The 23892-nt window shown below is 50.3% G+C and overlaps 8 protein-coding genes and 1 non-coding gene across 9 annotated transcripts; 4 read left to right on the top strand and 5 right to left on the bottom strand.

Moving 5' to 3' along the window:
* Positions 1-546: 546 nt before the first annotated feature.
* BDQ94DRAFT_185493 (alpha/beta hydrolase) lies at positions 547-1562 on the top strand (the record flags this gene model as incomplete). Its single annotated transcript, XM_026774902.1, has 2 exons — positions 547-585; positions 645-1562. The coding sequence occupies 2 exons, from the start codon at positions 547-549 to the stop codon at positions 1560-1562; spliced, it is 957 nt and encodes a 318-aa protein (XP_026629424.1).
* Positions 1563-2266: 704 nt separating this feature from the next.
* Positions 2267-3326, bottom strand: BDQ94DRAFT_157858 (uncharacterized protein; the record flags this gene model as incomplete). The annotated part of the gene is made up of 3 exons (XM_026768824.1): positions 2267-2589; positions 2696-2882; positions 3270-3326. The coding sequence occupies 3 exons, from the start codon at positions 3324-3326 to the stop codon at positions 2267-2269; spliced, it is 567 nt and encodes a 188-aa protein (XP_026629423.1).
* Positions 3327-6281: 2955 nt separating this feature from the next.
* BDQ94DRAFT_t74 lies at positions 6282-6362 on the bottom strand. Its single transcript has one exon. It is a non-coding gene; the product is annotated as a tRNA-Ser (tRNA).
* A 569-nt stretch (positions 6363-6931) lies between these two features.
* On the bottom strand, positions 6932-10587 carry BDQ94DRAFT_122702 (putative C6 transcription factor). Its single transcript, XM_026763806.1, has 2 exons — positions 8578-10587; positions 6932-8521 (listed from the first exon to the last, which is right to left on the bottom strand). The coding sequence occupies exons 1-2, from the start codon at positions 9948-9950 to the stop codon at positions 6991-6993; spliced, it is 2904 nt and encodes a 967-aa protein (XP_026629422.1). The 5' UTR covers positions 9951-10587; the 3' UTR covers positions 6932-6990.
* Positions 10588-12489: 1902 nt separating this feature from the next.
* Positions 12490-13348, bottom strand: BDQ94DRAFT_138969 (uncharacterized protein). Its single transcript, XM_026765339.1, has 2 exons — positions 12819-13348; positions 12490-12746 (listed from the first exon to the last, which is right to left on the bottom strand). Exons 1-2 carry the CDS (start codon positions 13045-13047, stop codon positions 12544-12546), a joined length of 432 nt encoding a protein of 143 aa, XP_026629421.1. The 5' UTR covers positions 13048-13348; the 3' UTR covers positions 12490-12543.
* Positions 13349-17020: 3672 nt separating this feature from the next.
* Positions 17021-17578, bottom strand: BDQ94DRAFT_138966 (tautomerase family protein). Its single transcript, XM_026765338.1, has one exon. It carries the CDS (start codon positions 17520-17522, stop codon positions 17079-17081), a length of 444 nt encoding a protein of 147 aa, XP_026629420.1. The 5' UTR covers positions 17523-17578; the 3' UTR covers positions 17021-17078.
* Positions 17579-17986: 408 nt separating this feature from the next.
* BDQ94DRAFT_185491 (uncharacterized protein) lies at positions 17987-19208 on the top strand (the record flags this gene model as incomplete). The annotated part of the gene is made up of 2 exons (XM_026774901.1): positions 17987-18586; positions 18637-19208. Exons 1-2 carry the CDS (start codon positions 18157-18159, stop codon positions 19206-19208), a joined length of 1002 nt encoding a protein of 333 aa, XP_026629419.1. The 5' UTR covers positions 17987-18156.
* Positions 19209-19529: 321 nt separating this feature from the next.
* On the top strand, positions 19530-21803 carry BDQ94DRAFT_185489 (HET domain-containing protein). The gene has a single exon (XM_026774900.1). The coding sequence runs from the start codon at positions 19617-19619 to the stop codon at positions 21444-21446; it is 1830 nt and encodes a 609-aa protein (XP_026629418.1). The 5' UTR covers positions 19530-19616; the 3' UTR covers positions 21447-21803.
* A 241-nt stretch (positions 21804-22044) lies between these two features.
* BDQ94DRAFT_185485 (alkene reductase) lies at positions 22045-23320 on the top strand. Its single transcript, XM_026774899.1, has one exon. It carries the CDS (start codon positions 22059-22061, stop codon positions 23169-23171), a length of 1113 nt encoding a protein of 370 aa, XP_026629417.1. The 5' UTR covers positions 22045-22058; the 3' UTR covers positions 23172-23320.
* The last annotated feature ends 572 nt before the right edge of the window (positions 23321-23892 follow it).

The following is a 23892-nucleotide window of genomic DNA, read 5'->3' as shown; positions in this document are numbered from 1 at the left end:
TCGGTTTCGGTCTACAATGCGTGGCGGACATTGACGCAAAGGGGGTTATCATATTGGGAAGATAAAGTAGAGAAATCTATTTTTTCCTTAGAAATGTGATACCTGCGAGTATGAATTGCATCGCGGCCTGGAGGCCTGATCCGTCGAACGAAATCTGATCTCTATTTTCCTCTCTATGGCTTCGAAAACACCCTTCAGATGCTTTTGTATCCTTCAAATCGCTAACTTTGGTTTAATGCACGGAAGGGATCACCACATATCAAAGCACAGGCCAAATTCAAGGGAAGTCATCGTCAGCATGACTCACTATGAATCTAGCGAGGCCTAAGCCTGAGAAGAGAACAAAACGCCAAACATCATCATGAGCCATTTCGAGTAATACAAAGTCAACCGTGATTCATGTTCCCAGTCACATTTACCACCAGTGCTACTTTAACTCGGAAACCCAACATGACCAGAAAACCCAGAACCATATAAACTGCCAGAGGGACGGTTGCTTTGCACTCATCATAACCTATCGAACAACGCACAATACTTCCAGACGGCATGAATATGGAATCACCTTATGCGCCCGCTTGGAACGAGGTAAGCGGTGACCAAATTTTACGGCTGCAAATATTAACGCAGTGCTTACACACCGACAGTTCCTCAAAGAAATCGGGGGTGAAATGCTTATGACGGGCACCACTGTTGAACAGCTTTTCCAAGACTCTGATGTGAATGCACAAAAGATTACATCTAGATATGAAATCCCTCCGCCCGATGATTCAGTAAACATCGAGGACATTACCCTCCAGGATTGCTGGGCTCGCATCTACACTCCCCCGTCAGAGACAGATAGTGGGTCTGTGGCTGTGTTCATTCATGGTGGAGGCTGGATCATGGGAAGCCCGAATATCGAAGATGCCGCATGCCGACGGATTAGCAAGTCAAGTGGTATGAAAGTTGTTAGCATCGGATATCGACTGGCACCCAAATTCAAATTCCCTACTGGTCTCGACGACTGTGTACGAGTTACACTTTGGGTATTGGATCACTTTTCGGTACCTTCCGTGATTATCATGGGAGGCTCAGCGGGTGCTAATCTCGCTTTTGGTGTGGCACTGAAATTTGTGGATGCAGGAATTGGGGAGAAGGTGAAAGGTGTACTGGCTCTTGTGCCTGCAACCGTGCATCCCGAGGCTGTTCCAGAAGACAAAAGGGATCAGTACACTGCTCTGCATGAAAATGCTAATAATACTGTCAACACTTTGGCTTCAATGGGTTGCTTCTTGGACGCCTATGCAGCGCCACCGCACGACAAGTATTTCTCGGTTCTTCTTCATCCTCGTCTGAGAGATTTGAAAAAGGTTTACATTGTCGAATGTGGAACTGACACTCTGAGAGATGATGCACGATTGATGGGAGAAGCGTTGAAGGAGTCTGGTGTGCCTCTTATGTATGACGCCTATCCTGGCTACCCTCACTACTTCTGGTCATATCCATCTCCAGTGTTAGCGGAGGCTTCCAAAACTTTCCATGAGAACATGTTCCGAGCGCTAGCATGGCTTGATCACGAATGAAACTTGCAAGGAGGTGGGGGCATTACTGGTGAATGGATATGATTGCCTAATTTTGTTTACTAGACACTAGGGATTGATATTCTGTTGTTCCATATTTAAGTCAGAAGAATATGCTGCTAGAAGACGATATTGAATCTTACGACACTGTTTAGATTGGAAAACCAGCAAAACAGAAAAGCTTGTAAGGTGCGTAGCACAAAAGCTATTAAATAGCCACTACCCTTCACTATGGATACCAAAGTTGGATACCGAAGTTCAGTTTGGGTCCTTTGATGGAGATCTTCAGAGAGCCGATCACCTGCACATCTCGCCCGCTCTATCCAAACTATTTTGCCGCAGATCGTGATCCAAGATTTTACCTATAATTCGGATTGCTAGGACAAAGAACCTCAGAAGGAATCTATATGTCAGACCAAGCATCGTTTTTTGGTATATTTGTGAGGTTCAACCAAGCGCACTAGCAGCGCCAAAGACGTGAAGCCACGAGACGCGATCAGCCGTCTTATCAACTAGAGTGAGACCACTTCGAATTTTGAACCTTCAGTAAACATTTCAGCGCATTGGCCTCTCCCTCCAATTTGGAGACTCGCATTTTTAACGCATCCCGCTCCTGCTTGAAGACATCCAATTCTGCTTCCAATTCATGGGTACGATCAACACGACGTTGGCGATACCGCCGGGCAGCCAGCGTGTTGAGCCTTCTTCTAGATGCTCGGTCGGATGAGTCCTTCGATGATTCGCTCGGCGATGAGCTGGCCGAGGGTGAGGGAGTAGGCGGCGCTGTGGATGAGTCGGAGGCATTCAGGTTGTCTCGTGGGGTTAACCCAGATGGGGTGACGAAAGTTAAGTTCTTCTGGAGAAAAATCAGGTCCGATATCAGGCAAGGCATCCAGGTTGGAGGGGGACAAAGGCTGGGTGCATGTAGCAGCATCCCAATCTAGGAGAGTGCGGTCGGGAAATGTTGGATCGGGCGGTGGTGCGCGGAAGGTGAACCGGTTCTCTGAAGGAGGGGGTACGGAGTAGGATACTATGGGTAGTGTTGACCAACCATAGGAATCGTGGAGTAAAAGGCCATTGCTTCGGTCGGGGTGCTGAGAGTTGGATGCGTCGGGCAACTGCGAAGGCGATCTCACTGACGTGAGGGATGCCGCACCCGATGGAAGTATCCACTCCTACTGGTGTTTCGACAGAGTGCGGAAGTGGCGCTGTAGCCCTTGATGGTCCAAGCGCTTCCAACAACCCAAACGAAAATGGTCGAAGAAGATGTAGGGTGAGTAATTGTGAGTGATCATTAATATATGCCAGAATATGCGGTTGGATCTAGTGTATGATATACAAGTAGCCGATGAAGGAGGCTTGTAGTAACTGTAATTGCGGCGGGTTGGCGTTGCAGACCCCCCGGCATAGTCGAAGACTGTCCAGTATATCCATCTGTCTCCAGATTTACCGAAGAATGGCTCCTCCAGAAAGCATCATTACTTAGAAATAACCAGTGCTGTTGAGCAATTTACCACACTGAACTTTCTTTCATCCTGAGCCATAAACCACCTTTCATACAACTACTTCTTTCGCTAGATCCAGCCCCTCCCTGAGAATACAACAAGGTATTTATATAATGTTGAGACATTCACTGCAGCCAGGCAGCTGTCAGCTGATCCTTCGCCTTTCTTCCTGCGTGGTCTCCGACCACCTCTTCCAACCACCAACCATCTTCTTGAGATCTAGATAGATCAAATCCATATCTTTGACCCTTCGTCTTGACATATTATTTACAAAGCAAGCCAATACCAGACAGATAAAGATACCACCATCTTGATAATGCCAACAACTAGGAGGATCCCCTGGCTGCCTCAGGGGATTTATAGCTCTCGCTGAGACTGCTGGATGGAAGAACGGTCCGGCAACCATGCACTCCAATGGAATGCGTCTCCAGGAAGTAGGCAACAGATTCAAGCAGATATTGAGACAAAATGACCAGAAAAATCACTCCAGCATTTTTCAAGTGTTTGGAAATTACGAAACACACCTACAACTCAATGTGGTTTACCAGACCCATTGTGGGAAATTCCAGACTTTCTGACCCAAGACCTGAAATACAAGCTTAAGCTGGCAGACAAAGATTATATTCAGTAACTCCGTGGCTACAGCCTTACAAGCAATATTCCATCTGCCATAAATCATACAAACAATGGAATGGTACAAGAAATGCTTAATAACCTTAGCCAAGCCGTTTGGATTACTCCCTGTTATTCTGGACTTCTTCGCACTACTAAAGGGGAAAGCTGGGGAAGGTCTTGGTTGGTTACACGGGCTAAATCTTGCTACCTTGACTATCAAAAAGCCCCTGCGACAAGGGCGCGTTATACCTAGAGAGGTCAATGATAGAGAGGTCGTTCGATAATGTCTCCCATGCAAAGTGTTGTTGACCAACTATCGCAAGCATAGCCACATTTTCGAACTCTTTAGTTCGAAAATCTACTAAACAAGCTGATTCGCTTCCTATAATGACTGCGTACAGTGAATCGGGAAGATATAGGGCAGACGCCTTCCACATTCCCAATATCATTTCTCCAAATATCGAAGTACGGTATGAATTCGTCGCCTATTCATCAGTGTGATCGGCATAGCTCATAATTTCAAAGATAGTTGGCCTTGGTCCAGGTTCTGATAGCCGTGCAACTTCTAAAGAACCTGTATGCCTATCGGACGAATGATGGTCAGACCATTCGTCCAAGAGATGTCACGCATATTTCGCCGCACGCGGGTCATCGAGCTTTGGTCGGAAAGCTCATGCGTGGGGGTGCTGTTTATTTATAGGATAATCTTACTAATTAGTGATATATCCTAGAGTTAAGAAGCTCACATGGTCATCTTCATGCTGACGAGGGTGGCGGAAATGCCAGCAGTGTTGGTTTCATTGCTGACTAGCACCGGGTCCATGTCGGATTCAGCCTCGCACGCGATATCCTAGTCATTGTTGGGAACCTCCGGGTCTTCTTGCCCAAGAAGAGACACTGCGTACGATATGCTAGGTCCTAAGATGAATGGGTCAGATTTCTGGTTAATCTTCTTTATGACGTGAGCCATCGAAGTCAGAGGACATGGTCTAGCGCTTGGTTTACCGGTCCAAGGGAACAATATAACCTGCTTAGTGGTATGCTTCAGCGCAAATTGCAGAATCAATCGATATACGATGCCAACGGCATTCGGCCGCGCTCCCTAGCACCCTACCAGTTCTTTTCTCGAGAGCGTCTTCCGAGAAGCCTTATTTCGCACTGTTCCTAATATCGAAGAACAATCGGAGCCATCTCCACAGAAGCCACAAGTAAACTTCCCCGATGGCCTGGCTCAGATCTAATGGCTCTGGAAGAGGCCACGCTACTTTCTTCCTGCCGATCAGCAAACCAATCAAGGGACATCGAAGGAGATGTCAGCATGGTGGATGTTAATATAAACGAATTCGCACGGATAACATTTATCCAGCTAATATCCACATCAAGCAAACCACCATGGAAACCTCCAATAGTCAATGACCAACATGACAATCCATTGACTCACCCTACGGGAGCGCCCGCCCACTTCGTTCCGGATGTTCTACTACACCTTACACAACTTGCCGACCGTGCAAAGTGCATGGGAAATATATCCACCGAGCTCCAGCGATACCATCTTGACTGATATGAGTGGCTACTTCTCGACTCGATTCCAGCCGAGGAACTTATAAAGCAGTCTAGGGTCAGCGGGGCTTATGAGGATTTGTATTACAAGCCCAGCAAGGTACCAGCCCACAGTACAAAGGAGTAATTGATTGCTCGGTGTGGACAAAAGCGACAGTGACGACCAACGAGACGGTCGGCAGTCTACCTACATAGAATAACGGGTACTTTTCTGGGGATATAGAATATTAGAACGTGTGTGTCCCGCAGGTGACGAAGAATTATGAGACATGGATTATTGTCTGGGGAAAGGAATACTTGAAGATGTTTTGGAGAATAGTTCTAAATCCGGTTCAAAACCTGATTTATTTGAGTAGGATATGTCAATAAGGTTGGTGCATTCTGGGATAAGGGATGGGGGCAGACAAGCAATAAAATGGTGAAATATCACAAAGAACAGAATATACAGCCTAGGTTGGTTACGAATATCATGAGATATTTACAGTTAGAAGTATTAAGATTAAGCCAATGAATTCCTAGTCTATTATATCATAATCATTATAATAATGTGCTGATAAGATAAAGCTACGAACGCTAAGCAAAGAACCACCCAGTCCCTGCACTAGTCCTAATTTCAAGATAAGTAGTAGCAATCAAGCTTTTCTTCATGAATTAGTTTATCACTAGTATGACATAGGGTTTAGCACTTTATTGATAGTGATGATCATTATGAACTGGGATAGTTCAGATATGATATTATGTTAAAGATGAACATTATACTCTTAGCGGGTATAACAGCAAATAATATATATTTCTGTCAACACTAGGTTCATCAGATGGGGGAGTAGATGATGACTCAATTCCATGGGAAAGTCGACCACTTTCAAAGTATCTTGAAGATCCGTGAGTCTTAATTTAAAAATAAAATGAAAATAAAGGGCGGAACAGCATCATGGTCACATGTGGTGATCCGCAAACCACATGGTTGAGCGATCATGGAGCTTAATTTGAAGCTCCCGTGGAACCGTCCCGAGTGGAGCAAGTAAACGGAAAAACAAAAAAACGTCAGCGACAGGACTCGAACCTGTGCGGGCGAACCCAATAGATTTCTAGTCTATCGCCTTAACCACTCGGCCACACTGACTATTTGATGAAAGATGCAGCACTTAGCTGAAATATATTCCACATCAATGCTGCCTCCCATAGGCAGCCCAATGCTTCACCGGTACCCCATACGGAAGATCAAGGATAGCGCCTACAGTATTAATCTGATAAACTTGGTATCTGCTCGAAAGCAACGAAATTGATAGAATGTCCTGGTACTAGATGCTCCCATACTGAGGTAATCAACCAGCCAGACGCCGCGCTGTCAAAGTAACATTCATAAACCCGGCCCATCCCATTCCATCCATTCGTCACCCGCACCAGGGGCGCCAGGGGAATCAAATCCAAATCGCATCAATCAGAACCCATCCGGCCCTCACATGCCAATTTTTTATCAAGACCAGGTGTCCGAAGTTCGAAAACAAACAAAAAAAGAAATTCCCGCGTTCCCTCAAACATCGCGTCAATCCCAGAAGTGTCGCGTGGTCTCGTCAGTCCGCCGAAGCGCGCATACATATTCATACAATACAGAAGCCGCACATAAGAAATAATGGTACAGACGAAGGATCGCTCAATCATCAGCAAAGAATGAAGAAAAGGAAAAAGACAATCAAGTCAAAGCAATAAAAGCAAAATGCAATGGTGGGGGGGGCAATGTATCCACCCCATCAGCGGGCGAACTCGGTCCACACCGTGCTGAGCCACCCGACCGGAACACCGACCTCCGACGGCGTCATCGCCGGCAGCTGGTCGTATTCACATCCCTCCAAGAACGCCAGCACATCATCTCCGCCCAGGCTGGTCGACCACAGCCCGTTGGTGTTGACCGTGTCAAGACCATCAACTGTTACCGGTGGTGACGCTCCCGGGTGGCCGACTGAGCCAGGTGGGGGCAGCAATGGCAAGCTGTGTGAAGTAGCCGCATTGATGGGCGGCAGTGACTGCGAATATGGCGGGGGAGGCTGCTGACGATTGTTCAGCCACGAATTGAGGGGCTGCAAACGGTTGTTGGGCGGCGGCGCCCCATACTGTGAGGACGCTGTTGCCGTCGTTGTTGGCGGGGCCCCGTATGGGCCTGGGGGTCCCAGCGATGGCAGATTGGGGGAGGAGGAGTTGTATAGCCCAGCGTCAGGATGGTGCTGGAGAGAGGGTAGAGAGTACGGAGACTGGGACTGCAGGGAGCGGCCTGGGGGTAGAGGCAGACTAGGCCGTCGCTCTCCATCCGGTCCAGGAAGCGGCATACCAGGGCTGTTGATGGGAACCCAAGACTCACGTCGTCCGCCAGCACCGTCCAGTGGAGGCTCGCCTGTGTCTCCAGTTTCGCTGCGAACAGCATTGCTGCCTGCATCGCTCAGGTTGGTCGCCCGATCGCTGACTGCTGCCAGGCCATCATCCTCTGCACTGTTATCAGGCAGTTGGTCTTCGATGATACCGAACTCCAAGAACAACTTCTCCAATAGTTTGAATTCCTCAAGACCCCCACCAGCTCCGCCTTCACGCACCGGACGAACCCCGTTCATATGCACATCGACGCCATCCATGTCCATCTTCCGAGAAGATCGCCGGAAATCGCGCTTGACCTTGGCGAAATAACTATGCAGCCGGTTAAGGGTGCGGAACCATCCCCGCGCCATCTTCAGACGCAGCCGCATGTCGCGCAGGATGTCAAGGGCCTTACGGGCTTGTGCCTGACCTTGAGTGGTACGATCTCTCGGAGCCAAAGCGCCCTCCGGATCCATATGAGGGAAATGGGCTGCATACACGCCGATAAAGGCGGCGTTATAGACAGCAAAGCCGACGAGAGGGTTTTCAACCAGGACGCCGCGGTCTTGGCAGGTTACCGCCAGATCAATCATCTGTCGGGCGGCATTGAAGAGCTCTCGAGCGCTCTCACGCCAGAAAGCCTCTGCCACACCGGGCTTTTCCACGGGGAATAGGGGCTCGTCCAAGGGTCCAACCGGCTCCGAGCATCGTACAGGAAGGAACGGGATATATGCACGATGAAGGACGATGACCGACAGGAAATAGACCACGTGCATGACCGTATACGGGGAGAGGGTATTTTTATACATGATGTGCGTATCCGTGTTCCGTGGAGAGTACTGCAAGTTGCGTGAAAGGCTATCCTGGAACTCGCCCAGCATCGCTCGAAGCTGGGAGAAACGCGAGTCTGGGTGCCATGGGGGCAACTGTTCGTTCCTGTAGCTGTGTGTTAGACCCTCGACGCGGACCATCATTGAAGAGCGGCAGCTTACCTTCGCCCCCCAGCGCACGACCACTTGGCAATGCTTCCCCAGATGCGAATGATACGAATCACCCGACTGAGCACAGATTCCTCGGCACCAACCTCCCATCGATCAATTTCATCCTCACTCGAATCCTTACGGCGCGAGACAGGTGACCAGGAAGACTTGGGATCGGGAGCGCCATTACTGGGTAAGCGGTCGTCACCGAGAGCACCCAGACTCTGCCGGATGCTCGGAATCTGGACGCCCTGGGACCCGAACGATTGTGGGCGGCGTGCAGCCGGCTCACTGAGACGGGAGGTGCGGACCCGTTCTCCAAATGCAAAGGCGTTATCGCTGGGAAGCTGGATACCCAGCTCCTTGACGCGGATCATACGAGGTCGATATTTGCCGCTGCTTAAGCAACGGTCCAAAATGAAGCACGCCCAGAAGGTACGACGCTTCGTCTCTAGCGCTATGATATCATCCGAAGTCTGTTCTCTGGGCTCCACCGGCCGACGGGGCAGACCAAAGATCTCGGACTCCATCTTCAGTACGGGGGACCGGGGCCCGTCGCGGGACGCCATTTCATTTTCCAGCTCGAAGGGAAGGCCCATGGCTTGGGATAGCCGGATGGCCATTCCGACATACAACCATGCGCTCTTGCCACGGCACATGCCCCATTCGTGCAGCGCCAGCATGAGCAATGCTTGGACCCGGGTGAGGTCCGTGACTGCGAGACTAGCGCCGTCGACGCCGGCCAGCCGGCTACGCAACGCCGTCGCATAGAATTCCGAAGCGACAAGCGGATTGGACGGGTTTCCAGGGGACGGTGGAGAGTGGAAAGCGACCAGTTGGGGATGGAAACGGGCGGTGAGAGCGAGGACACCGAGGGGAATGAGCGGATTGGGATCCGGCTTGCTTGCAGGCGGACTTTGCGCGGGATCGCGCGAGGGTTCTGAATTTGTGGGCGGATTGGTCGAGGGGGTGGAGAGTTGGCGCGTTTGACCGATGAACGAGGCGGGATGCAGGAAGGGAAGCATGGTCGCAAAGTGCGACTGGAAGAGATCGAAGACGGCGTCCCAGACCTTGGTGGTCAGGACTGACGAATCGAGCACGTCGAGCGCGGATCTACCCCCATCCTTTGCGGCGGACGAGGAGATGCCGACGGCCTTCCGTGAGCGTTGTCGCTTGGGGCTATCCCAATCATTGTTCCGTTCCTCGCCCTCCGCCAGCGCGGCCAGGTCTCGCTTGGCGGCACCACCGCCCACCCCGATGGCCGGGGCGGGATATACACATTCTCGACCGGAGGATTCACAGGCGCGGCAGGTGGTATCGATGCCGGCGTTGACGCATTTTATCTTGCTTCGACGGCAACGAGCGCAGGCGATACTGGATCGCATTGTGACGACAGAGGCGGGCGCGAGAGACGGGATGCCCGTCTCTCCGGCAGGGTAGGTGGGAAGGAGGTAGAAATCACAGGCGATGAGGTAGGGGAAGCACAAGGAGAGAAGATGAGGAAGAGGAGGAAGAGGAGGAGGGACAAGGCAGTCCCCGGGACCACTGTTGACACGAGTGGATTGTCCTCACGTCCGCCGTATTTCTCCGGTGGTTTTTCCCCGGGATTCCGAACCAGACTCCAGACGGTCTGGGTCGCAAGGGGCGACAGCGATAGTCGGCCACGGCTGTCGTATTTTTGCCGTCAGTACTCGTACCACCCCGGCTAACAAAGAACAGAGGGAGAAGAATAGTGTGTGTCTGTATGTATGTGCGAACGGGGATCCACCCACGGGAATGACTGACCTTTATTGGGGTAAAAAATGCGATTGCTGACCGTTGGCTTCTCTTACACCTGTTTGCCAAACAGAATAAAATAACCTGGCCACGAAGCAAGGAGGGCAGTGCAGTGACAACACCGACTAGATACCGAGGATGGTGTCGGGAGGAGGCACACACACACAGGCGCGCGCGGAGTAGCGGTAGTACAGAAGTACTGGAGGGAGAGGAAGTAGTGTGGGCGCGGCGGCAAACGGAAGGAAGAGGGAAAAACGAAAGAGGGAGGGAGTTGAGGTGGAGCGAAGGGTGGGATAATGAATAAAACACAGCCGGGGAACGGGAAAATGAAAGCCAGGGAAGCCGAATCGAAGAATGGAGAGAGGAAGGAGGATTAATTATTCAACCCACGATGTCACCAATAATGTGCGACGTGGGTAACGGGCAGAATGGAGTCCAGTCGGGTAAGAGGGTCAGGCAGAGTGGGGACTGGAGAGATTTGGGGGAGAGAGAGAGAGAGAGAGAAGCAGAGCAAGGTAGGGATAAAAAGCCGCCAGCCGATATCCACCATGCAGAGGGAGGAACCCAGCAGGGTTGGTTGGTTGGTTCTGGAGTAAGTACGCAGATACCCTTGTGTGTGTGTGTGTTTGTGTGGGAGAGAAAGTTGCTCCAGGCTTTGACTAAAACTCCCCTTGAACGGAATACGCGGAGTGTGGGGGAGGCCGAAGTAGCGTGAGGCCCAGGGTCGGGGCACCGGACCGGCAACGTGAGTTTGGGGGAGAAAATCAGCCCAAAGATGTCGGGTGGATTAGGGAAGGCTAGAGAAGGGGATTTTCGGTTGTGGGGAAGGGGAGAGGGGGAAGTCAGAATGCAATGACAAAGAAAGAAGAAGAAGAAGAGGGGAAGAAGGAGAGGAAATGTAGAAAAGGAAGCAGAGGAAGCTCGTGAAGAGGGAAGACGATGGGGGGGGGGAAGGGGAAGAACCAGAGGCAGATGGGAATGGTTGGTGAGAGCCGCCCGTCGCCTCAGGTTAGAACAGGATGACTCCGGCCGACGGCGAGAGACAGAGTTTGGGGGAAAAAAGAAAAAAAAGGAAAAAGAAAAGAAAAAGCAGCCAGCAGAACGGATCGTCCCAAAAAGGCAAGGCCCATCCGCATTTGCGGAGGCCCGACCCAAGTTAGTCCGGAGCGGGTTAGTGCGGCCTGAGGATGCAAGGACGCGACCGAGCGGCCGGAGAATGGTGGAGCCAGATTCCGACTGCCGAGAGATGGAGTAGGAGGACGTAGATTGGGAATGTGGGTGAGAAGAAGGAGAAAAGAGAAGGAAAGTCGAAAAGGAAGAGAAGTAAATAGGCAGTAAATTAAATACGAATCAATAACTGCTGGGATGTTTGATGATGAAATTCGATGGGTGGTCAGATGAAAAAAAAAGGGGGGGGGGGAAGAGAGAGAGAGAGAGACAGGTGAAGGGCAACACACAACACCTTCAGTTCCCCAGGGACAAGAAAAGTGAGAAGAAAAGAAAAGAAAATAGAATAAAATAAAATAAAATCAAACAACTAAACTAAAATTGACAATAATCAGGAAAAAGCCAAAAAGAGAGAGGCGGCTTCGGGTAAATTACCTTACACGCCATGCCTGACTCCAATACTGGGGTTCCGTCCGGAGAGGCCTGTCCCCGTGGCGCTGACGGGGTCACGCCCGCGTATTCAATCTTACCCAACGCGGACTCTCTCTCGGCTGCCAGTTGGCGCGGAGGGCCCGACCGAATGCCATTCGGTTCGAGTGGCTTTGTGTTCTACGCTCCCGTCACCACTCTTCCCACCACTGGAGACCCCGTTGTGATAAGAATGATGACACTGATGATGATATATCTACGTGGAGAGAGAATTGTGGAGACATCTTATTTCATTATACAACTGGCAATCTGACCTGAGAGTTCTACTACATGATGATTTCTTCAAGCAAACCATACGGGGGTTACCTTTTCGTACCTGTACCGACCGACCGAGATGCCGGTTACCAGCAGCCGTGTTGTGGAACGTCACTTGACCGCCATCTGCCCATTCCATTACCTAACCTGACGGCCCTCGAGTTCGCCCGGTGTAAAGTGTGTCATTGTTAGACCGACTAGTTACTCCTTTCCCTAGTATTCTCAGATAGGGTGAAAAAAAAAGGGTCGGTCGAACGTAGCTTCCAGCAGTGTACCCTCCCCGGATTTATATTAATAGGTCAGATCCCTTAATACCTCGCATGGCATGGGAATGGAGTTCGCCCCGTAAACCGTTACAAAATCCGGGGATTGCATGACGCGAGGCCCCAAAACGACAGTACCCCCGAAACCCGAGACGCCCAACCAGATTACGAGAGACGGACAGACAGAGAGAGGAGAGCTCATCTCTCCTTCTGCGGTAAACGAGACACCAAGTCATCCCACCCACCCCTTGAACTCTTTCTTTTATTTTCTTTTACTTAATTAACTACTAACTACAAAAGCAGGCCACCGTACCCCGGAATTCCTGAAAAGTTTAACCCCCCAGCCCACAGACCTTGTCCATTCCTTTTGCAGACTAATGAAAGGCCAAGACACCGACCACCTTCCAATTAAACCACTACCGCACCACCACCCCCCAGTCAGGCCGAATGGAAGGGTCGAAAATGAGGGGAAAGACGGACGGCAAATGATTCTAGCCCGATCGTGGGTGACGAACCTCGGGTATCGACGCATTTGAAAAAGCGAGGGCCAGGATACAACGGGGGGGAGGGGGAGGTAAGAGGGAAAGATGCTGGCCCTGCTGGTTTTCGTGAGAGCGTCATCCCTTCCTCACTTTTTCTTTTCCCCCTGCATCGGATCTCCCCGCGGGGGAGAAGCGAGATGAGATCACGATCATCCGCCTGGGCTGGGCCATGGAGCTGGTCTTGCAGGACCTTGCTCAGCAAAAAGTGTCTGCGTCCCGTTGGGGCAAGATTGGCTGGCGCAGGGATACGATTCCCGATCGACACGGCAACTGGCTGCTGACCGACCGTGCTCTCTCTCCGACTGCCTAGTTACCTACAGTACTTAAGAATGAATCATGCAGTTCTGAACAGACCTCTCCGATTGATGGGTTGATCGCTACTTCTCTCATGATTCTCGATTAGTATCTCCCTCCGCCTACGGGTTATCCTAATTGGTAACTTACGAACTACTACTTAGTACCCCCGTCACCTCACTCACTCCCCGTCCGTAGTCCCCAAACACACAGAACCAGTAAGCCGACCGATCGGTGACCGCCGGCAAGTCCCCGCGTCGCATTTAACCGGTTGTCCCGTGGCCGCTGAGTCGGGCCAACCGGCGATGCTGATTGGTCTCCACCGCCACCCGAGGCAGAACAAGCGAACCGACCCCGCAATTACCCTCCGGACTCTCTGTTTTCTTCTGAACTTTTTTTTCTTTCTTCTCTTTTCCTCCCAGCAGTCAGCGAAAATATCCATGACTAACCACATCTTGGCGGTGCAACGGGTGAGTCGGACATCCCCGGAGCATTCCCCGATCCTCACGGCAAAAAGGAAATTCATCACCGTCTTGTTCATCTCCAATGATGAGATGATGATGATCTGCTCAGACCGTGAGAGCTCCCCTTCCTCCTGCTTTACTGAATCGAGTAAATTCACCCGCTGTCACCTCCAACTTTCGCATGCGCCTCGTCGGGGTTTCCCATGGGGTAAATCATGAGCTGAGCCTGTCAGCGTCTGCCTCTACTGCAGTGTGGTGCAAACCTGCAACCCCGAGTGTCGATCCTGTCACGTTGGGAAGTCCGTGACAATTGTCACATGGACCATCGGGATGTTGGGTAGTATATATCCAAACGGGCCGCCGACCCGAGGAACAACAATGCTACTTCAGCTGGTCCAGGGTAGCAGCAGCAAGTACGGGATTCACAAGCTGTGGAGAGATGAGGAAAGACAAGAACCAGGACTTTGTGTTCTCCTCCTCCCCCCACGGACTTGTACCGAGCAACGATGTCATCCATGTGACCCCATGACATCTCGAAACCCTCCTGGGTGCCTTAGTTCGGCGACCCTAAGCCTCTGTGCCCAGCCAAACAAGACCCAAAGCCAAAATGACCACCACGCGAAAGCAGCCGATCCACCGCGCCAAGGGCGAGCCAACTCCCGTTGTAGTAATGGCGTCAATCCTACAGGTGGCCCTGTCAGCCCTCCCATTCGCCCATCCGGCGCCACTTATTTCCTTCCCGTCTCAGGATGCCACGCGCTGGCTTGACGCCCGGCTGGGGCTAGTACCAAGTAGATAATAACACTAATAGAAATTGCCCGAGTCACCTCCGGCCCCGGGGTGGAGTGGGCTGGGCATAAGTCTTTTCCGGGGTTGGTTGCTCATCCAACTCCCCCTGCCCATTACCTTTTTACCCTTTACCCATCGCATCCCATCCCATCATCTTCGCGCGGAAGCGGAGAATTATCCGCCGGGCGGCCAGACACTGGTACAGCTGCCAATATTACTTTGTTGGTAGTAGTGAGTAGAATTGGCGAGGCGTTAAATTTTCCGCCATTCCAATCGCGTTGGTAAGCAGCAGCAGCAGCAGCATCCCCGGCTACGATAATGAGAATCCCGTTTTCGTCGCTTGCTGCACCTTATCGTCTTCACACCCAAAACCTACTTTCCCATCGGGAAACTCACCACCACCATGTGGAGTAAAGAAAAACCAAAGTACCTTCTTTTCAACCCGGGGTTCAAATCCTGGTTCCATTCGCACGTGAACCGATACGAACCCTAATCGGAAGGTCGGAATGGAGGTGTGGAGGAAAAACCATCGCCACCCATTAGAAGCAGCCATTATCTGGCAATCTCCCTCGTCGGCTGTGATGCAGTGATTTTCCCGACTCGGCAAAAGAGACGTATCGCGATTCAGCCATGTAGACGACTCACCAAATTTTGGAGATGACAACCATGAATCGAAGATTGCGTTATCCCTTTAACAAACAAACAAACACATCATACACCGTGCACATAAACATTGATCCATTAAAGCGGAAAACCCGGATGAACAGCCCACCACAGCTGTCAAGAGATCCATCCTCCCCAGCCCCGAAGTCCTCCAGATTGATCTCCCGAGGTTATAGGTGGCCGTTTTCTAGCTCCGTCGCGAAAATGGAAGCTTAGGCTCCAGCTGTCGTGTTCGCCGATGTGAGATTATCGGGCCAGACCAACCCCCAGCCTGGACATTCGGGCGAGGCTTTGGGGTCGTGGTCTGGCCGGTTAGCCTCGATCTCATCTCATCTCATCGGAGTTATCGCTAATATTAGCAGGAAGGTAGACTACGCGGCCTGTTTCGGGATGAGATGTGTACGGGGCAGGACTGGTTCTACGGATGGTAGGCGAGAATGTAGTATAGTGATGAACAGATGCTATCGTTTTAATTATCATAGACTATTGTTTCGATCTCGATACGGTGAGAGCGATACTATCTGAATATGTATAGCCGAGATGCGATGAGCTGCCCCCTCTCAGCCGGAGATAGAAACCCCGAGGGAAGGGTAAAGACACTCCGAACAGTTACTCGGGGACAACGAGAGAACGGTATTGATTCCGCTGCCTACGGCGTAGGTAGCTAGCCTATCTTCTCATCGACACCTTTACTATAGGACACATTGTCAGGAATCGAACTCCCGTAACTGCCCGGGACATGCATCCCGTGTTGAGTCTGGTTTCCGAAGACCCTGGTTTTGTGAATTTGGGGTGGATTTTCTGACTGTCGTTGATGTACATCTGCCACTTCGTATGAGGTTGCTGCAATTATCGACTGTCGAAGACGAAGATTTATATCCATTTGAAGATTCATCTCTACCAGTGCTGTAGCTGTTCAATGCTTCTTGCTCTTCCGTGGTTCAGAACAGCATGCAAGAATACATTCGCTGCACGTAAGCAATTGCCAATATAGTTGTTCATTATAGTGCGATAACTTTCTGTGCTTCGTGAGAGCCCTCTTAATAGCTTAAGGTACGGTAGTGAAATCTTTCTCGTAGTAGCATATCTCCGATGGCTTTAAAGAATAAAAGTGACTATCCCCAATATGCGAATGTGTCGGAAATATACCTAAAGGAGTAGGCGGGCCGGTTTCCTGAAACTGCAGGTATAACTTCTCACCTATGTCCGGTCTGGCTATCAATGATCGAGGGTGCTGGGTATATCTTACAGGATTTGGATGCTAATGTTGAAGACTAATATCGAGAAGTAAGTAGTTTGACTGGTTCTTTTCGCAGCATTTGACATCTAGTACCTTTGAATCTTGTACTGGGAGGAAGTGCTATAGCACCATTATGAGCATTCGAGCCATTGACAACTAGATGGCTGGGGACGATACACCAATAAAAGCTATGAATCAAAAGCTTGATCCATAGTGGATTTAGCTGCAATCTGTAAGTTCCACATTTATTTGTATGTATATTGGACACATGATCCTCCTAGAGTTACTGCATATCCTGTAAAATAGTCCCCGGGCATCGACAGGGCATCCGTTGACCGGAAGCTACATATTATATTGATATTACCTAGTAGATCAACGAAGGAAATAGAATTCTATGCTATGTTCCAGTCATCTTATGCCATAATACACCAAGATCAGCTTCCTTTCTCTCCACTCAGCCCTACCGTCCGTACGACCTCAACCCAGATCCAACCACCCCCCCACACCCCCACCCAACTCAGCATACCTCCTTTGAATCATAGAAGTCGATCATATAGAAGGAGTAACCCCCCTAATACTCAACAGCCCTATTCTCCCTAACCCACACCCTCTCCTCCTCACTCTTAAACGGTGGCGGCACCAACCCATTAATCTTCCAAAGCCGTCTATCCGTCTCATCCACATCATACTCAAAATCGTACCCTTTATCCAGAAGATGTGGCTTCATAGCCTGATCCAACCGGGTCGTCGTACTTAAATAAGCAGCATCAGAATCCGGCACATGCAGCGCAATATGCGTGATGACTATCCGGACGAAGGGTTTGTCGTCGGTGGGGTGTTTGGTGGTGCCTCCGACGAAGACATTGCCAGGATGTGTCTGAATGAAGTTGACTACCACGTAGAAGGCGGGGAGGCCGAGGTCGGTGTAGAATTTGGTGATGTCTTTTGCGAAGGATTGCTTGGATTCGGGGGTGGAGAAGGTGGTTGGTGGGTGGTAGATTTGCCAGAGGGGCATTTTGATATATCTTGGTGGTGATGGATTTGAGGATTGGGGTTGGGTGTGATAATGAGTTTAGTTATTGTCTACCAATCTTGTGCTGGTGCTTGGAGATATAGATATATATACTAGTCAAATGATCATTAAGTTGAGCATTGAGCAATATCCTCAGAGTTGTATAAAGTTGCAGCATGATTAGTGATCGGATTACGATTAGTGATCGGCCCGATAACAAAGGTAAACATATCGGTCAAGATTAGATATTCAAGTCGCTGGGAGCATATATTAAAGTTGCGTGGAACGATCTAGATGAATTCTGGGTGACAGCGAACGGTAAGGGTCCCTGGTACGATTTTGAGGGATTTGTCACCCGCTCTTCGGAGTGCTTCGCCATGCCGAAGCTTACTCCCCCAAACGGCATTCGTCACTCGGGTTATACGAGCGCCTCAAGATTTATGAGATTAGTGAACCATCCGGTTGCAGTCAGACAGAATGTTTGCCTGAATTTCGTCATCGCCGCTCATGGAGTCACAAAGCATGCGCTGGAATGCTCTTTGTTTACTGCTACCACTTGCAAGGTATAAATTAGGAGCTGGACTCAGTGGAAGATGGGCCATCACTCAGAGGATCACGATTAATTGCAATCAGCCAAATGACTACACCTCTTGTTTTTATTACCGGTGCAACCGGATTCATCGGTTCACAGGTCGTCGCCACTACTCTCAAAGCCGGGTATCGCGTGCGTCTGAGTATTCGTAAAGCGGAACAAGAAGCTACTCTACGAGAGCTCTATCCCGGATATGGCGACAAAATTGAAACATGCATTGTTCCCGACATCTCTCAGCGGGAATCGTTCAAGGATGCTTTTCAGGATGTAGATTACGTTTTTCACCTTGCCTCTCCAATCCCTGGCGGAGGAAACGACTTCAAGCAGGATTACATTGAGCCGGCTGTCAGAGGCACCGAGGCGATTCTGTATGCTGCTCTGGAGATTCCTCAGATCAAGAAAGTCATCGTAATGTCTTCTGTGCTTGCGCTAGCTCCTGTGACTGCTCTGATTACCAAGGATATTTCGGTGAAGGGTAAGTAGTACAGCAGACAGCTACCTTGAATGATCACTAACGCAGAACAGACAACACTGGCGAGATAATCCCCGTAGACATGAACATGTCCTTCCCGGACGACTTCTCTGGCCACGCGCTCAAGTACGCTGCTTCGAAGGTGCTAGCGCACCAAGCGAAACGTTCGTTTTTGGAAAAAAATAGTCCTCATTATAAATTAATCACGCTGCACCCGACATTTGTCCTGGGACCGAGTATGATCCAGAAGACCCCAGAGGAGATCAGTGGGATGAATGCCCTCTTCTGGTTATCGATTACCTCGGGACAAACTCGAATCGCTAATGCCTGGGTGCATGTTTACGACGTCGCGGATGCACATATCAAAGTGCTGGAGAAAGATATCCAGAGTGGAACAGAGTTCATCTTATCCAGGCCAGCTGTATCCTGGGAGCATCCGGCAGATTTCATCAAGGAGAAGTATCCGGCTGTTGAGTGTAAGCTGAACCCCCCCTTTGAGGGACATTGGGCGCTGGATACCACCACCGCTGATCGCATTCTGGGGATGCGGTGGAGGTCAGAGGAGCAGATTATTGGGGACGTTATTGAGCAACAGTTGGGGTTGAGAGAAAACGCTCGTAATTAGGCAAATGGGGTGCGGATCATCAATTGTTTATGATACTGTGTGGGTGTTTCTTCGGAAATTGGAATGGACAGTAATTAATGGCAGGATGGCACTGTTGTGATATATAATGAAAGGTTTCGGTCGGATAATAGTAGGGCATCTGCCAAAGACTGTCGAGAGTAATAATTAAGTCTAAGTAGAAGAAATTCAGATGCATGCCACGTCGGCACACATGAGGGGCTGTTCCGATCGAGCTTAGTTGGTGCGGCTGGCTTTATGTTTGCTTTTTGTAGGCCAACATGGACGATCGCTCAGAACTGCCGACCTCAGTTCTCCCTTTCTCATTTATTCGCGGTCATAACTACTAGCACTCTCAACAACACGCAAGAACACAAAACTTGCTTTCTCCCTTACGAGTTTTCCCCCAAAATGAGCTTTCAATACGATACACTGGATCCTAATCGACAACAAATCCGACTGCTCTCCATCCATCCCTCAAAAAACACAAGTAATGCGATCCATTGTTCCCTCCACACCGTGTCACTCAATGATTCCCCAAAGTTCGAAGCCCTATCCTACGTTTGGGGAACAGACGACGCCACCGAGCAGATATTCCTCAATGGTGTTACTTTTCACGTAACCCCGAACGTGGCCAAGGCTCTGCACCAACTTCGACGTAGATTTGGGCGTCGGGATATATGGGTCGATGCTATTTGCATCAACCAGTGCGACATTGATGAAAAGAATACCCAGGTACCTTTGATGGCTACTATATACTCCACGGCGGCTCGCGTGGTAGTCATGCTGGGAGATGCCACCCCGGAGATCGAGATGGCAGTGGGATGGGCAGAGAGATATGTGGAGAAGGAATTTACCAAACGGGCATTATACTGGTGGTGGCTCGATGTAGCGAGCAGATTTAGTCACAAGGCTAGGGTGAAGATGATTCATGCGGACTGCGTTACCTTACAGGGCATGATCCAGATTATGACGAGGCCTTACTGGTTTCGAATGTGGACGTATCAGGAATATCTTCTGCCCAAGAGTCAGCCACTTACTGTCTGTGGTAATTTAAGTTTCAGGACATCGACAATATTAGCGGAGCTCGAAAAAGTCTCGAAGTGGACAAGCGGAGTCGACAGGCTCCGGAGAGATAAAAACATACCGGCTGATGAGGTGGAATCTCTGAAAGGTTTATGGAGCAAGGCCCGCGAGGAATTCAGGAAAGCTTGCAGTGACTACGAAGTCTCCTCCATTAGAGAAGGTAAGGTGTTTGAAGATCCAAGAACCCCAGGACATCATTTCAAGAGAACATATCATCGGAAATGTCAGAATCCCAGAGACAGAATCTATGGCCTCTATGGCGTCATGCCGGACCTTCAGAAGGCATTCCCTCCAGATTATCATAAGCCATTTAAGCAGATTGCGCTGGAGACGACGATTTGGATGATAGAGCAAGAGGGATCCATGTTCCTCACGCTGGCTCCTGTCGCTGGACCCAATGCATGGGACACTCGGCTCCCTTCCTGGGTGCAGGATTATCGCCCAGGCCCCGCACGATTCATAACGTCTTACCGGAACATTCTTCTAGCAAAGCCCATAAGGTACGTAACACCTGGGCCATCCGAGGACGGATCAGAGCATACGAGAACCAAAGTATCTGATAATGGATCAATTTTACACCTCCCTGCTCAGCGACTCGGTAAATGCCATGCCGTGTTGCAATTTTCAACAAACCCACGCACAGTTCGAAATCAGCTTATTGGGGTTTTCCGGATGATAAAGAAGCGGTGGAGCGACAACCATGATAGGCGCAACATGCAAAAGCACCTTATCAGGACATGGGGTGCTTTTCACAATATCTCGCAAGACCACGTCGACGATGGGATACATAGTTTGCTGGAGATAACGGAGTTAGATCCAGCGGTCGTCACCGAGGGGAACATGTGGGAGAGAGAGGTTGACACGGAACCTCTTATTGAACAGTGCCGAAATATTGGAGGCCACAGGTTGTTTATGGTGTATCTACAATTTCGCTACATCTTCGGAATCACCCCAGGAGCGGTGGAAGATGATGACATTCTCACTATTCCGCATCTCTTGAACCGCGCGGTCATACTTCGCATTCATGACACTGTGGCCAGCAAGAGCGATAAACCGTACTATCGAGTAGTTGGTCAGGCCATCACGGGCTCATACTTCCGAACCGCTTCTGAAAGTCTCAACCGACCATCTCCAGAAGAGTTTCTTGTGATTTGAGTTGAAAGTTTGAGCACAGCCCCTGAGCCAGCTGCGGTAATCGCGCAGCAGCCAGTTATGCATCATGTCTGACTTTGAATTATGCCGTCCATAATACTAAACAGTCGTCCAGATAGAGGTCGTATCATGAGCGATCTTATTGTGCAGGATATAGGCCATGGTACAAGCCGGTGCATCGATCTAATCGAACTGGCTATGTTGAAGTTCTAACCAAGGGAGTTGTCAACGAACACGCAATTGACCCTGCCATTACTTATGAGAGGGATTAGCTTGTGCAAGCAAGAAATGAACTGTCTTTTTTTTAGATCAACCCCACTGCAAACTGCTTTCGACCGAATCATCAAATCATCATTGTGCATCAGCCAGGCTTGATCAGGACCCGCTTCGGAGAGTTTGGAAAGCCAAACAAGCTTCGGCCGGCGGATATCCGCCCTGCCATGACTTCATGGCCAAGCAGCCATTAATAATGATCGATGATTTCGGGCTAATGTCAACTACAAAAGTCTCCGATAAATTTTTGATTGATTATTTATACCCCCAATTCACCCAAAACCCAGACTACCGTAATCCCCGCACACAACCCTCGAATCCCGCGAATTGCACCCCCGCATCATGGCTGAATTAACCTCACCAATCCGCATCGGTGACCTCGAGCTACACCACCGAGTCGTAATGGCCCCATTAACCCGCAATCGAGCTGATGCCCAACATGTCCCGCTCCCCATATCCCGCTCCTACTATTCTCAGCGCGCCTCCGTCCCTGGCACATTGATCATCACCGAGGGCACCTTCATCTCCGCTCGCGCCGGCGGCATGGGCCATGTGCCCGGAATCTGGAGCGATGCCCAAATCGCCCAATGGAAGACCATCACTTCCGCCGTTCACAGTCAGGGCAGCTTCATCTTCTGCCAACTCTGGGCATTAGGCAGAGCCGCCAAGCCAGACGTCCTCCAGAGAGAAGGCGGATACCACGTAGTCTCGAGCGGAGACATCCCCATGAGCGAATCCAGTCCCGCCCCAACCCCCCTAACGGAGGAAGAAATATCCGGGTACATCACCGACTACGTCCGTGCGGCGCAGAACGCTGTCGCCGCTGGGTTCGACGGCGTCGAGATTCACGGCGCGAACGGCTACCTTCCCGACCAGTTCACACAGTCAGCGAGCAACAACCGCACCGATCAATGGGGCGGCAGCGTCGAGAACCGCTCCAGGTTCGGCCTGGCTATCGCACAGGCTGTGGCGGACGCTATTGGGCCCCAGCGCACTGGATATCGCATCAGTCCCTGGAGTACCTTCCAGGGAATGCGGATGTCTGATCCCCGACCGCAATTTACGCATCTCGTTCGGGGCTTGGCACAGTTGAACTTGGCTTATTTGCATGTGGTGAGGCCACGGATTTCAGGATCGACGTCGGTGGAGGATGCGTCTGGAGAGGAGGATGAGTCGTTCCTGTTTGAGGCGTTTAGGGATAAGGGGGCTATTATTCTCGCGGGCGGGTTCACGGCCCAGACGGCTACTGAGGCCCTTCGGGCGCATCCCAGACATCGCGTCGCTATTGCCTTTGGGCGACATTTCCTGGCCAATCCGGACTTGCCGTTCAGGTTGAGGGAGGGATTACCGCTTAATCAGTATGATCGGCCGACGTTTTATACGCCTATGTCGCCGAAGGGGTATGTTGATTATCCGTTTAGTGAAGGGTTTAGTCCTTCTCAGGGGAAGTTGTAGTGGAAATCTAGATGGAGTCGAATAGATGTTTCCTCTCAAATCTTCAGCATCTTCAGCATGTTTCTTGCAATAAACATATGGTTATAACTTTCTCTGCAATAGCATCGGTCAACTGAAGAGGTAGTTTGGAAGGTGGCAAGAAGAAGAGCGAAATGCAGAGTTTGCAAGCATGTTTCCGAGAAAGTGGCCTAAGAAACAGTCCTTCAGACGTAGGAGACAGCGTTAATGCTCTCATAGGTGTAAGCCCACGAATCAAATGCTACGTGCTGTCTTGTCCTGGTGGAATAAGAAGCAGAACTGAATCTAGTACGTTATCAGACGCGATGTTACATCGAAGAGTCACCACATTTAAAACGTCCTGTCCGTGCGTATTCGCACATAAATGAATGACCAAGAACATGAGTCAACATTGCATGCATGTCCAGATGTATGCGCAGGATAGATAGCACTAGTATTGGGCGGCTCATTAAAGTGCAATATATCCTTGAAGCATCGGAATTGTGACTAGATGGATAGTCAACGGTGACGAGTTGGATGATTGAGCGGAGCAGGGTTCAGTGCGACAACGTAGAAAGTCACTTTCCTGCGCCCAAGTAAAAGACCCACTATCTAATATGTGATCAGATACTTCCTCCCGCTATTGGCGAACTACCTCAAGCTTGGATGTCTAGCGCGGCCCCTAAAGCTGGCTGAGATGACTCGTCGGAGGCTGTGAGACATT

This window comes from Aspergillus welwitschiae (assembly GCF_003344945.1).
Source record: "Aspergillus welwitschiae strain CBS 139.54b unplaced genomic scaffold BDQ94scaffold_7, whole genome shotgun sequence".
Classification (NCBI taxonomy): domain Eukaryota; kingdom Fungi; phylum Ascomycota; class Eurotiomycetes; order Eurotiales; family Aspergillaceae; genus Aspergillus; species Aspergillus welwitschiae.
The sequence above is the reverse complement of the archived record's forward strand: the minus strand, read 5'-3'. Positions and strand labels throughout refer to the sequence as shown.